This window comes from Petaurus breviceps, unplaced genomic scaffold, assembly GCF_028583685.1.
Source record: "Petaurus breviceps papuanus isolate PSGF00001 unplaced genomic scaffold, PetGlider_PUasm1.0 38, whole genome shotgun sequence".
In the NCBI taxonomy this organism is placed as follows: domain Eukaryota; kingdom Metazoa; phylum Chordata; class Mammalia; order Diprotodontia; family Petauridae; genus Petaurus; species Petaurus breviceps.
This window is the reverse complement of record NW_027186304.1, coordinates 79,951,047-79,964,999: the sequence shown is the minus strand read 5'-3', so window position 1 is coordinate 79,964,999 and position 13,953 is coordinate 79,951,047. Positions and strand designations below refer to the sequence as shown.

At 35.9% G+C, this 13,953-nt stretch overlaps 1 protein-coding gene across 1 annotated transcript in view; it reads right to left on the bottom strand.

Annotated features, from left to right (window-relative positions):
• Positions 1 to 13,953, bottom strand: part of CUNH8orf34 (chromosome unknown C8orf34 homolog) — a 375,736-nt gene that overhangs the window by 19,216 nt on the left and 342,567 nt on the right. The window contains exon 11 of the mRNA XM_069100085.1: positions 12,159 to 12,279. Coding sequence (XP_068956186.1) covers positions 12,159 to 12,279 — 121 coding nt within the window. The remainder of the gene's footprint in view (positions 1 to 12,158; positions 12,280 to 13,953) is intronic.

Genomic DNA, 13,953 nt, shown 5'->3' with positions numbered 1-13,953 from the left:
TACATAGCATAAAATAAAATTTTTACAAGTAATGAAATATAGAGGAAATAAAGGCTTCACGGCAAGAATCAAAACTCTGGAGAGAAGCCAAATAGACAAAGAAAACCATCAGAAGTCAAGATCTTGGATCCAAAAGAATGTGATCATATGTGAGGCACTTAGCTAAACTTATTTCTGTGACAGTGTTTTCATCTCTCAAAAGGCGACAGCAATATGTTGCTACTGATCATAATGAGTATTTAGAAGGAAGTAATTTTTAAAATATAAAGTCTTAAAACTGAATGCTAAATTCAAAGTACTACTTTTTTATTCTTTCACATAAAAATGGAATAGAGTAATATTTTGTTGATTTCACAGACATGGATGAACATATATAAGTAAATGCCTCCTGAAAATAGATATAAGAGCATGGCATAGCAGTTAAGAAATATGTCTTGTTTTATTTTTGTTGTTGTTGTTAGAAAACCTTTCAAAAAGTCCTTGAAATGTGATTTTACTTATTACTAAGTAAATCATACATTTAAAAAAATTCTTTACAATGTGAATTTCAAAATACAGTGTAAACTCTCTCAGAAAAAGGGGACCGTGGCAAATAAAAATACATCAGACATTCCATAATGATCATGGAAACATATACAACCTTAACACAGAATTCCACTTATATGTACAGACATATTGATCTGGTTAAAAAAAATGCTTAATTTTACAAAGTCCTGAGCAAGTATGAAAAAATACTCCAATTTTAGCTATTATTAAGACAACCATCCTGCAATGGATTTAGATAGTCAGTGTGGTATGGCAGAAATAGCTCTAACTCTGACATTAGAGGACTTAAATATTCCACTTCGGACAAGTCACCTTACCTCCCAAGCCTGTTTCTTCATCTGTAAAATAAGAGGGCCAAAATACATGGTCATTGAATCCAGTCTAAATCTAAAGTTCTAAATACAGTTCAAAATCTAGATCTATGACCCCATAACAATGAACAATGGATCACTCTGTGAGCCTCAATTTCCACATCTGTAAAATGGGGATAATGATACCTATAATACCAACTTTGAGAGGAAGTGAGTGATATAATGGAAAGAGCATAGGATTTGGGCCACATACTTATCTGTGTGACCATGGGCTAGTCACTTAATCTCAATGATCTCTGCTCTCCTTATCAGGAAAATAAGGGGTTGGATGTAGTGACTTCTGAGAAGCCTTCCCTTAATAAATATAAGATTGTACATTCATGTGTAGTAGAGGGCTTACCTTGGAATATGTCAGACTGAAATTGACGTCTTACCTCTGTCACATATTGGCTATGTGCTTACTAACAAGTCATTTTACTTATCAGTACTTAAAGCAATACTGTAAGACAAAAGCTACATATGACTGACCTTTTTAGAAGAAATTTCCACTTCGGGTATTACCAAACACTGCTTAAATCACAGGCACAATAATAACCACAATCTTACCTCACATATTTCTTTGTTTTTTACTATATTTGTAACATTCAATTTTTAAAATATAAAAAATTATAATAGCATATATGTTTATATACTTAGATTTGAAAACATTAAAGCATTATATTGTTTATGCTTCAATATTTCCAAATCTGTTCATGAACATTATATAATTTAATTCTCATATGAAACACTTGAAAAATATTTCAGGTATTATTATATTGATTTTACTCATTAAGACACTGAAGTTCAATGTCTTGTAATGGTTGTTAGAAGCATCAGAGGCAAAATTTGAACCCAAGATGATTTCTATATATACATATACATGTATCTGTGTATGTATATTTTTACACATATGTGTGTTATTATTTTTTCATTGATATGTTAGCACTGAGTATGTTTTGATTCTGTCGAGATCCGGAAATGATGGCTACTGGATTTATTAACAAAGCAGATGATTTCAATCATATTCACAGTCATTTCTTATATTAAGTCATAGGTTTTATCTGTCTGGCTCTGAGGCCCAGGGGAAGCACTTAAAATTAGGGTAAATCATGTTAGTGATGTTCAGTTTAAAAGACTGCTACTCAGAAGAACAGATTCCAAATGGTTAGCTGTATCTCTAAGAATGTCATCTCTAACCTTTCATTGATCCAAATCTTTTGCTGCTTCAAAAAGGGTAATTATTGGGTATATATCTAGAAAGGCAGTTAGGGATATTTCTTAGTGTTGTGATTTAATCTTAAACTAATCTAATTGAAACAGTGACCTCATAAAATCAGTGGGCAATTTTGATTTTACCTTTTGAGATAATTATGCCTCCACATTCACTTCCATTAAGCTTTTAAAAAATCAATACCCTTCACTTTGGAATTTGTAAAATACCTGACTACAGTCTTCAAGGCTAGTGAATAAGAATTTGAACTTCATAATTTAAACCAAACATACAATGTATTCTTTTAAAATTAAATTAACCTGTGTCTTTGCAAAATGACTACAGGACTAGGGGTCACTGACTTCCTGAACTATGACTCAGAAGAGAGTACACAGGAAAACTGATATGCAATGCCCATGTGTAATAAGAGTTTAATGTATATCATATTCTTAGGCCATGTTTCCTTAATTTTACAAAAGTGATTGATTTTACAGATAAGTAATATTTCTAGTCATTTCATTTCTTTACATGCAAGGAAACAGGTTTCCACCCCAAATTCACAGACACAAATAGATTTCGTATTTGTTTCTCCTAACATATGTCACTGATTTTCTTTCAGCAACAATTCTGCAATTTTTTAAAAAAGCCTATTTTCCTATTTCAGACACCCTTACACAATTTATTTGTACAAATATAATTTGACACACACTTAATAGTTATAACATAATTCAACCTATGCCTAAGAATTCTTTTTATGAGTCTTTTAAGTGAAAATAAAATGTAGCCAACAAAGTAGTATAATTACATACAATTATATATATATATGTGTATATATACATACACACAATAGACAAATAAAATATATACAATTATATATATGTACATCTATATATGGATATATTTAACACCAAAATGAGTTCTTGTCTCACACAATATTTACAATTTGTCTTGCAGACAAATTTATTTATTAAAATAATTCCAAAATTATTGAGAAAACTCAAATGCAAGTGAATATTTATACAAAAACAACCAAACTAAATGAATTCATAGTCTGAATTAACTGGCTTTTCAAATGTTTACAAAACTATGTAATAAACAATATTCCATTAGGAAAAAGGTAAATTTCAGAAAAAGAAAATATGTCTAACTTTCATTAACATTTACAAAAAAAACCCAATAACCAGGAATCTCACCCCTTCCTTTACCTTCTAAATCAGAAATTGGGAGGAAAAAATCTTAGCATCATAGAACTAAAGACCAGGAAGCATATAAGTGAATTTAACCTATTAAAAAAGTTTGGAAAATTGTTTTATGGTTTCTAGGACAGGATTGGAAAATTGGCTTTGCTTCCTACAGATACATATGTCAACTACCATTATTCTTATATGTGCTTCTGCCCCTGAAAGTATGATTTGTATTTTATGATTGACTTTGAAACAAATATGGAACAAACACTAGATAACAATTGTTAGGGAGCATGAAAATAGAGATAAGAACAAGTAATTACTTGTTCTTAATGTAATCTTGTACAAATGCTTTCATCTGCACTAAAAAAAAATCATTTAAGTTTTATAGAAGAAAGGCCTGGGTTTAAATATAAACTTAGGATCTCCTTCAATGCACAAAATAGAGCTTATGTGTGTGTGTGTCTGTATATGTATATGCATATATATATATACACATATATCTCTCTATATATAGTTGGCACTAATAAATTTGTGTTTTATTCATCCATGCAATACTAAATTTTAAAAATGTATATCTACAAGGCTTTAGGCACTGTGCTAAAGCACTACATATAAGAAGTATTAAGAGATTAAAATGTATGCAAAAAAGAAAAAAAACCTTAAAAATAAGTACAAGCACATGGTCACGAGTGTGCACAGTGTTTTGAGAATACAGCTCCATCAGTCAATACTAATGCTTTTGAACATATAAATTGTCTGTCTGGCAAATCAAAACTAGACAAGTCAAAAAGTAAATCTAGAAGAAGATAAGAATTCTAATAGTTTGTTTCTGGACTTGTATTTGTCCTCTCCTTATTCCATGCCATTTTTATTAGTGGATGAAACAGAAATGATTACTTTAAATGAGAGCCTTAAAGAGCAACTTCAAGGTAAGTGGAAGGTCATTTGGTGATGAGCTAGATCTACCAGGCCCCAAGGGCAAGAGAAATGAGAAGGAAGACAATGACAGGCTAAGATATGAAGAGTTATAGGTGGAAAGAGGCAGGATATTGAAAATAATGCCAAGAAGCATGAACTCTGAAGTAAAGTTGATGGGTCATCAGTACAAAGAGTAGAAAAGGAGGATGATGTCGATGTGAACATAAATAAAAGAAGACAGTTTCCTTGCAAGTTTTGAATCAATAGGAAGGCAAGAAGACCAAAGGGAAAGAAGGAACAGTATTAGGAGTCAGAAATGAAAGTTTTATTTATATCCATGAGATAGAAAGGCTATATATTAAAGAGACATCAAAGGAAAATCAACAAAGGGAAAAAAATACATATCCAGAACATGGGACCAGAGAAGAGAAGGAGAAATTGAAAAATACTAAGTCTGTGAATTGAGTAATGGATAGGAAAATGTAGATGAACAAAAACAACCAAAAAGAGATCTAAGTCTGACTTGGAGAGGAAAAATGAGGAAGTCAGCTCCCATCGAGATGAAAAGATTGAGTCGGCCGATAATATTAGCCCAATCAAACTGAGGTCTTCAGCCACATAAATGAAAGAGCAATGAAGGTGAGGGGAGAGAGAGAAAGAGAGAGAGAGAGAGAGAGAGAGAGAGAGAGAGATGAAAGGCAAGCATTCAATAAGACACATTATTTATTTTACAATGTCATGCTGGGCAAAATGTGGTAAAACTTAAAACTGAAATGAAAATCAATGTGGACACGGAGCATGTGTGGAGAAACCTCCTTGTGGCAAAGCATGACTGAATTTGCTTTCTGTTAAGTACATGGTATGCCAATCACAAATGCCCTTGAATTTAGTTCTCCCTGTTGTACTGACAGCTTCACTAATTCTGAGGTCACCCTAAGGGATAGATATTGTACCATAAAAACAGACAAAATAAAAAGAAAGTACTTGTAATTACAGTGGGGATCAGACCAAGGGCCCATGGTTCTTTAAAGTTCAAAACTACAATTACATATTCTTGCTCACAAGCAAATTTTAAAAAGACGAGAGAGAAGTGATTAAAGTATTTATTTGCTTTAGACAAATAAAATGGTCTCATCAACCACACACATATAGGCCAAGATACGTGTGTATATGGTTGTGTGAGGTGAGGTAGCTAGTTGGCTCAGCAGAGTGCTGGGCCTGGAATAGGAAGTCCTGAGTTCAAGTCCAGCCTCAGCCACTTATTATCTGTGTGATCCTGGGCAAATCACTTAACCTCTGTTTGCCTTAATCTGCTGGAGAAGTAAATGGCAAACCACTCCAGTATCTTTGCCAAAAACAAAACAAAACAAAACCCAATCCATGGACAGTTTTGGCATGTTATAGTCCCCAGGATAATGAAGAGTCAGACACAAATGAACAACAATAGCAACATGTAAGTATTTAGATTTATGTGTGTATGTATGTATGTACTTCAATTCAATACTGGAGACATAGCTGTGGAGTTCTCTGAAGATGACCAAAGTATTATCCTCCTTACTCTACCAAGGTGGTCTAAAGAGATTTTTCTTTCCTCCTTTTCATGCAGGCCCCAACCTCTATTAGGTATACATTCATTTTCAGTTCTTAGCAAAAACAAACCAGTGAACCCTAAGGAGCAAAGCCTTTTTGGGGTTGATGTCTTGAAAAGGGCCAGACCGCATCATATTAAGTAAGAATAAATATTCCATTCTCCTGAAGGTATGCCCATTTTTAGAACCACACTCAAAGCAAACATCTTTTGAGATCTTGACATGACTGAACATTGGGGTTTATTACCCTTTTTCTGCATGTGTTTGCATTTTGAGAAAACAGCCGGGACCAAGAAGCAGGAGGAGCCAAAAAAATATTTCCATTCAGGCCTAGGAAACTAAATGCCAGCATTTTCAGTAGAAAAATTAATTCTTGTGAGATTTCTAGCCCAAATTTGTACACTCCTGAGGTTCAGAAGGCCGAGATAAGCATTTGAAACTTTGACTTCTTTTTTCCCCATACTAAATGCAGTATCTAAACCTTTTTAGCACTGTCATTACTAAGACTCAATACATTTCAGACTCATGCAAGAATCTCCCATTTAATGCTAACTTTGACTCATCTCAGGCTTGTTATCATTTAGCTGAGTGCCACGATCTAATATACCACTTCCTGGCTCCTCATGTCATTGGGAAGGCAGTCTCGTTATTTTCAAAGTCGCATGGCTTCTAGCATGTGCTAGACCTCCCATATACAAAATTCCATTTGAAGTCAACAGGAGACATGTGCCAGGTTAACTGAAGTCTGTCATCCATAGCCGAGTATCACACCAATGGTGTGTTCTTTCTCACTAGCTTGGCAGAATGTGAGGCTAGCTATTCTGCTTTCTCTCACAACAGGGGCTGGAGAGCTACCATCAGAGACTGACTTGTTCTTTCTCCTCTCCCATTAACTGAGAGTTACTAACAGGTTTCTGCTTTGATAAGGCTATTAGGCTGATACATTGAGTAGAGTTCTGACATAGCTGAGTTCAAATCCTACCTCTGACACATACTGACCATGTGACCCTATACAATCACAACCTCCTAGTAACTGAAGTTACACTCTCCAAGAATTTAAGATACAAAGCTGCTTATCTCTATTGGTAAAGAAAGTCTCCTTTCAAGGACTACCCTGTTTAATGAAATGACCGGTCTTGACTGCCTTTCTTTCCCTTACAACATTTATATCTAACATTTATATAGCACCAATTAGATGCGAGATACTGTGCTAAGTGACTTATTCATATTATTTCATTTGATCCTCACAAGAACCTTGTAAGGTAAGTGTTATTATTATCCCCATTTTACAGTTCTGAGAACGGAGACAAACAAAGGTTAAGTTACTTCCCAGGGTCACATAGCTAATAAATGTGTGGGCCTGGATTTGAAATCAGGTCTTCTTGATTTCATACCCAGAGTTCTATCTGCTATATCATATGACTGTCACAACAAGAAGATTGAGCTCCTAGCCCAGCAGAATTCTATAGATACTATACCAGAGGATTTAGAGACAGAAGGACTTTGTGGCAATCTATTCTGATATCTCCTTATATAAACACACACCATTTTACTTAACAAGTGCTGGGGCCCTGAACGTTTAGAGTGACATGTTCATGATTACAGAAAGAAATCAAAAGATCAAAGATGGTGAGTGCTAGGGGATCTCAGAGGCCATCTATTCTAACCTCCTCCTGTTACAGATGAGAAAACTGTAGTTCTTTAATGTTAAGTTACTTCCGCAAGGTCATACAGATCAGAAAGAGCATCTGAATGAAGGTTGTCTGACTTCAAAGTCAATGCTCTTTGAATTGTACCAATTTCCTCTAGATACTGGACTTAAACCTAAGTTCCATGATTCCAATGCTTTTTTTTATTCTCATACTATAAGGACAGCAAAAAAATCAGTTTTCTAAGCAGAGTCATTTTCCCACTTTGAATGCTAGGAAAAAAGATCCCTGGCATACAGACATGAATAATGTGTTGGAAGGAGTAAACTAAATAGAAAATAATGACAAGAAGAATGATTTGCATATTAAAGTTGATGAAAAATCAGTAGAACGACTAGAAAAGACATAATGATATAAATCTGAACATGCAACTGGTCCTCAATTTCAGGTTCTCTGTAGGAAGGAAGGAAGGAAGGAAGGAAGGAAGGAAGGAAGGAAGGAAGGAAGGAAGGAAGGAAGGAAGGAAGGAAGGAAGGAAGGAAGGAAGGAAGGAAGGAAGAAAAACAAAAGATGCACTGATTAATCATCTCCTATGTGCCAAGTAATTTACAAATATTATCTCATTTGATTATGACAACAGCCCTGGGAGGTAGGGGCTATAATTATGCACATTTTACAGATGAGGAAACTGAAACAGAAAAAGATTAAGTGACTAGCCCAGTGTCACACAGCCAGTATCTGAGGATCTGAATTCACATCTTTCTGACTCTAGGCCTGGTGCTCTATCCACTGTGTCATCTACCTGCCTGCATCCTGACACTGCCATTGCCTAAAATACAGGAAATACTACGGCTGTTATTTATACTCTGCCATGGACTTCTAGGCAGCTAGGTGGTTCAATGGGGCTTAGAGTCCAGAAGACATCCTCATGAATTCACATCTGACCTCAGACACTTATTAGCTATATGACCCTGAGCAAATACTTAACCCTGTTTGCCTCAGTTGTAAAGTGAGCTGGAGAAAGAAATGGCAAACCACTCCAGTATCCTTGCCAAGAAAACCCCAAATGAGGTCATGAAGAGTCAGATACAATCGAACAGCAATAACTTCTTCTATTTTTCCTCCTATGTGGGACAGCTAGGTGGCTCTGGATAGTGCACCAGGCCTAGAGACAGGAAGACTCATCTGAGTTCAAATCTGGCCTCAGACACTTACTAGCTGTGTGGCCTGGGCAAGTCATTTAACTCTGTTTGCCTCAGTTTCCTCATATGCAAAATGAACTGGAGAAAGAAATGACAAACCATTTCAGTATCTTTGCCAAGAAAATCCCAAATGGGGTCACAACTGAAACGAATGAACAACAACATGGACTGACATTATCTGGAGTACTGTGTTCCTTTCTGAGTTCCTAATTTTTTTCTATATCCATTGACAAGACCATCTTAAACATATCTAGAGGAATATAGGAAGACAAGTCTATGCAATATTCAGATCAGTTGAAAAACTGGGAAAATTTCAGTGTAGAGGAGAAAAAATTAGAGAGATGATGAGCTATCTTCAAGTAACTGAAGGGCTGTCATGGGAAAAGATGTGATTTACTGCGCTTGGTCTTATAAGACAATCATTAAATACAGTGAAGAGAAGTTGCTGAAAGGCAGATGGAAAGGGAAAATTCTCATACTGAGAGCTATCACAAGTGTAATGGACTACTGGGGGAAGTAGAAAATTTCCTTTAGAGAAAAGGTTCCAAGCAGAGACTGGCAATCCACTTATTGATGAAGTTGTAGTCAAAATTATTTGTCAGGTATGAGTTGGACTAGATGGCCTTTGGGCTATTTTCTATTTCTGTGATGATGATTCTAGAAATAGGATACCTAAGTGAGGTAACGAGGTGAAGAGAATGCTGAGTCTGAGATCAGGAAGACTTGAATTCAGATCCAGCTTCAGATATTTACTAGCTGTATGACCCTAGATAAGTCACTTAAAACTGTGTGCTTCAGTTCCCTCATCTGTAAAATGCGAACAATAACAGCATCTACCTTGTAGGTTTGATCTAAGGTTCAAATGAGATATTTGTAAAGTGCTTACCATAGTGCCTGGTGCATAGTAAGCACATTAAGAAATACTTGTCCTCTCCCTCTTCCCAGTTTTGGAGAGATTATCTGGAAATGTGGTTCTTAGCTTTGATCCATAGATCCTTCATGAATAAATCTTAGGCACCAATAAACTTGGATGGGGAAAAGTCAAGCTTTATTTTATTCTCTAATTGAAGTGTAGGATTTCCTTCAATTAAAAACTGATTCTCAGGAGTCCGCAGGCTTCACCAGGCTGTCAAAGAGTTCCATGACACAGGAAATGTTGAGAATCCCTGCAACTGAGATGCAACTGAAATTACTGAGCAAGTATGTTATTCATGTGAGAGCTTCGAGTGGGGAGGGGGAAGAGAGGGCTGTGGTGGAGAAATTGGCCCCAGCTGCCGAAGCTAATTTCAAGGGCTTGAGAGCAGTTAATACCTTCTACAGAACAGCTAAAGAAGTTGCTGAGATCCCTTTTTTCCAGTTTGGACAAACATTTATTAAGGACCTATTGTGTGAAGTGGGCAGCTATGTAGCACAGTGGATAGAGTGCTGGGCCTGGAGTCATGGGGCATCTTCCTGAGTTCAAATCTAGCCTCAGACATTCACTAGCTATGTAACTCATCACAAGTCACATAACCCTGTTTGCCTCAGTTTCCTCATCTGTAAAATGAGATGAAGAAGAAAATGGCAAACCATTCCAGGATCTTTGCCAAGAAAACCCCAAACAGGGTCATGAGAAATCAGACATGACTGAACAACGACAAGAAAACTGTATTTTGAAACTGTAGCATCTAGAGGGTATCAGTAATGATTATCTCATGTGTCTGCTTTTTCCTCCCTATAAAATCTTTATGAGAATGACTTATACATTTATTGAGAGTATCCTACAAGAAAATAAAAGGAGACAAACTGAGCTGAGCCAAAGATTTTCTATAGTAGTCTGTATCTTTATGGTCATTCAAGTAGCTGAAAAATGTAAAGAATACAAGATCCTATAGCATGTGTTTGGGGACTGATTTTTTTTAAAAGGCTTCAGACCTAGTGGAATAAAATTAAGTGTTCCTCACATGAATATTAATATCATACAAGATTCCTAGGCAGATGGAACCAGTCACCATAGATATTTCCCCAACAAATGAAGACTAAAATTAGAAGATGTATGCTCAAAAAAAAAAAAAAGCTGTGCAGCTGTCATGGATGAAGTCTTCAATGACTCCAAATGGAAGAGACATTCTTTATAGCAGGTAAGATGCTCCAGTTTTTGAATAATGTAGTGCCCAATGATTACATCAAGCCCAAGAATATTAGAGGGAGTCCTCAGTTCTTTATAGACATAAAGTCATAGGAAAAACCAAATGGATGAAGAATTCCTATCATCCAGCCTATGACAGTGGCCTGAGTTAGCTTACATGTAGCTTAGACAAGAACCCCATATCAAAAATGGACTTGGCTATGAATTGAACTAAGAGTGGGGATTCTTAAGTTGGGGTCCACACAGTTGTCCTTTTAAATGTTTTGATACCTGAATTTTTCAAATTATTAATATGTTTATTTGACCTAGGCAGCTAGGTGGCAAAGTGGGTAGAGTGCTGAACCTGCAGTCAGGATGACCTGAGTTCAAATTTGATCTCAGATACTTACTAGCTGTGTGGTACTGGTTAAGTCATTACCTCTGTATTCCTCGGTTTCCTCAGTTATGAAATTGGGAAAATAATAGCTCCTACCTGTTGTCAGGCATAAATGAGATAATGTTTGTAAAGCACTTAGTCTAGTGCCTGGTACGTAGCAGTTACTTAATAAATGCTTGTTTTTTTTATTCTGTTCCCTCCGTCCCCCATTCCATATTTCAATATAATTCCATGAATTAATAACATGTAATTAGTAACATTGTGACTCTATCTATTATTTCAATATTTTAGGCAGTTAAAAATTTTATTCTGGGAGGGGGTCTGTAGGCTTCACCAGACTGCCAAAGTGGCTCATAAACCTGAAGTCCTGAAGTGGGCAGAAGAACAGTTCAGATTGAATCTGGAAAATTAGACCACGCTTTCAAATAGTCCAAGCTGCTCCCTACCATACAAACACACTCACAACCCACTGTCCACCAAGGATACCGTATTGCTAAGAATCATAAAATATCACAGTTTACAAAGAACCACAATTGTGGATGACCCAAGGGGCAACGGAAAGATGTATGATGGGTATGGAAGAAGTTGTAGCACATTACCATTGCTAATTTATCAGCAAGAAGTAACAATAGCTGAAGCTCTGTAAGCTTCATGCATTTCTGAAAGAAAGAATATTTAAGTAATAGTGATGGCCAAGGAGAGGCAATTTAAGATACATGGGATGTATCATGGACATACTAACTTCATCTCTTTTTTTTTAAGTCTAATCTCTTCTCACTTTGCTATAAATCATTTACTGTCATTTGACAGATTACTTGGTTTTTAAAACAAACAAGTGAAGTTATTCAATGGTGCTTTTCTGAAATTCCATTCAGACATTTAAAACCTTATAATTTCAAGTTTTGACATGTTTTACCTGACTTTTCCATTAAAACTCAAAGAAAGGTACTATTCATTTTTTTTCCCCATCACATTCTCAAATATTCAATAAACCCATACATACCAGCAAGATGCTTCTCCATGGTCTGTAGTTCCTTCACAGCTAAGGAATCTTTCAAGATTTTTAAACTTGGAGAGCTCCCACTCGTGGTAGCCAGGTTAGACAGGTCCCATACTGGGGGGCACTGAAATAATGGGGAGAAACTCAGATAGATGTGGAGGTACATGACACTTGTGTTTTTTCCAGTGTTTACACCTTCAATAGCAAAAAGAATAAATTCTCTGCAAATGTCCTTAGAACAAGAATAATTACATAATGTACTTTTTAAAGGCATTTTAAAGCTTGTGAATACTTTCTTCTCTATAACTATCTGAGGTAAGTGGCATGCCCATTTTACAATTGAGGAAAGTGAGGCACATAGGATTTAAGTGAATTACCCATGATCACAGAGTGACAGAACCAGAGTTTAAGCTCAAGTCTCAAGTCCCCGACCAAGACTATTTCCACAGGCACACTCACAAATTTTCTCAAGCTCCATTGCTAAATAATTCCTGGTTCCCCTTTCCCTTTGTCCAGTCTTAAGAGTTCCTTTTGCCATTTAGAGAATTATTGAGGTTTCCAAACTCTCCCAGTCAAATGTCTATAGCTGTCAAAATGCTAATATTGCTCCAAGGTAGAGGATTGCAACCCCAAGACTCAGTCCTAGATGCACTAGTGGAATGAAGTGGCCTTTTCCTACCGTAGGATTTGGTCATTATATTTCCCCATCTATCCAAACATAAGTCTACTTCAGGATATTTCCCAAAATACGGGCTTTCATATACTTGTTCACCTCAACTCTACAAATACTGACTCCTAGTCTTTCTGTTCTTGCTCTTTCATCTCTCTGGATCTTTGTATGTGTGTGTGTGTGTATCTGTCTGCCTGTCTGTTTTTGTCTATCTCTATCTCTCCCTTCCCTGTTTCTGTCTTTGCCTATTTCTATCTATCCCTTCTCTCTCCCTATTTCTTTCTTCCCATCTGTCTCCCTCTTTTCTTTCTCCCTTCCTCCCTCTCTCTGACTCTGTCTCTCATTTTGTCTCTCTGTGTCTGTCTCTATTTCTCTCTTTCTCTTTCTTCTCCTCCCCCCTTCTTTTTTTCCATCTCCCTCTCTCTTTCTGCCTTATCCATTCTTCTACTTCACAGATTTGGTGATTAGAAATCATGCTCCATTATAGATCTCTGATTATTGCACTAAATCCCATTTGCCACCATCTATAGAATTGACAATATTCTTTTATAGCATAGAGAGTAATTAGCTATGTAATAGAAAGTGATATCTATGGGCTGCTATACTTCCTCTTTGCCTCCCTTTGCAAAACTGTTTTCCTTTTAAATTGCCCATCAGTCAGAGTCTAATGAGATTCCTCAAAGAATATTGGTAAAAATTTGTTTTAAATTACATTGATCATTTTTACCAGAACTCTTATTTCCATGGGGTGAAATTTTTTTTAATTTGATTTCATTTGGTTTTACAGTAATGAAAAATATTTTCCCCCATGGATATCCCAGTAATTATTACTGGTATGGCATGATGGGAGAAGATTAATCAGTTTTTTTATGTTTGTGTGTTTTTTTCATGATTTGTGCAAAGAAGGAGAGCAAGGTCACTTGTCTATGATGTCTATGATGCTAGTAATAGTTAAGTAAAATATGATAACAGTAACAATGGCAATAACTAGCTTTTATATAGTACCTACTATATAAGGCGCTGTGTTAAGTGCTTTACAAATATCACATTTGATCATCACAAACACTCTAGGAAGTAGATGCTGTTTATAATAGATTCATTTTACAGTTGAGGAAACTAAGGCAAACA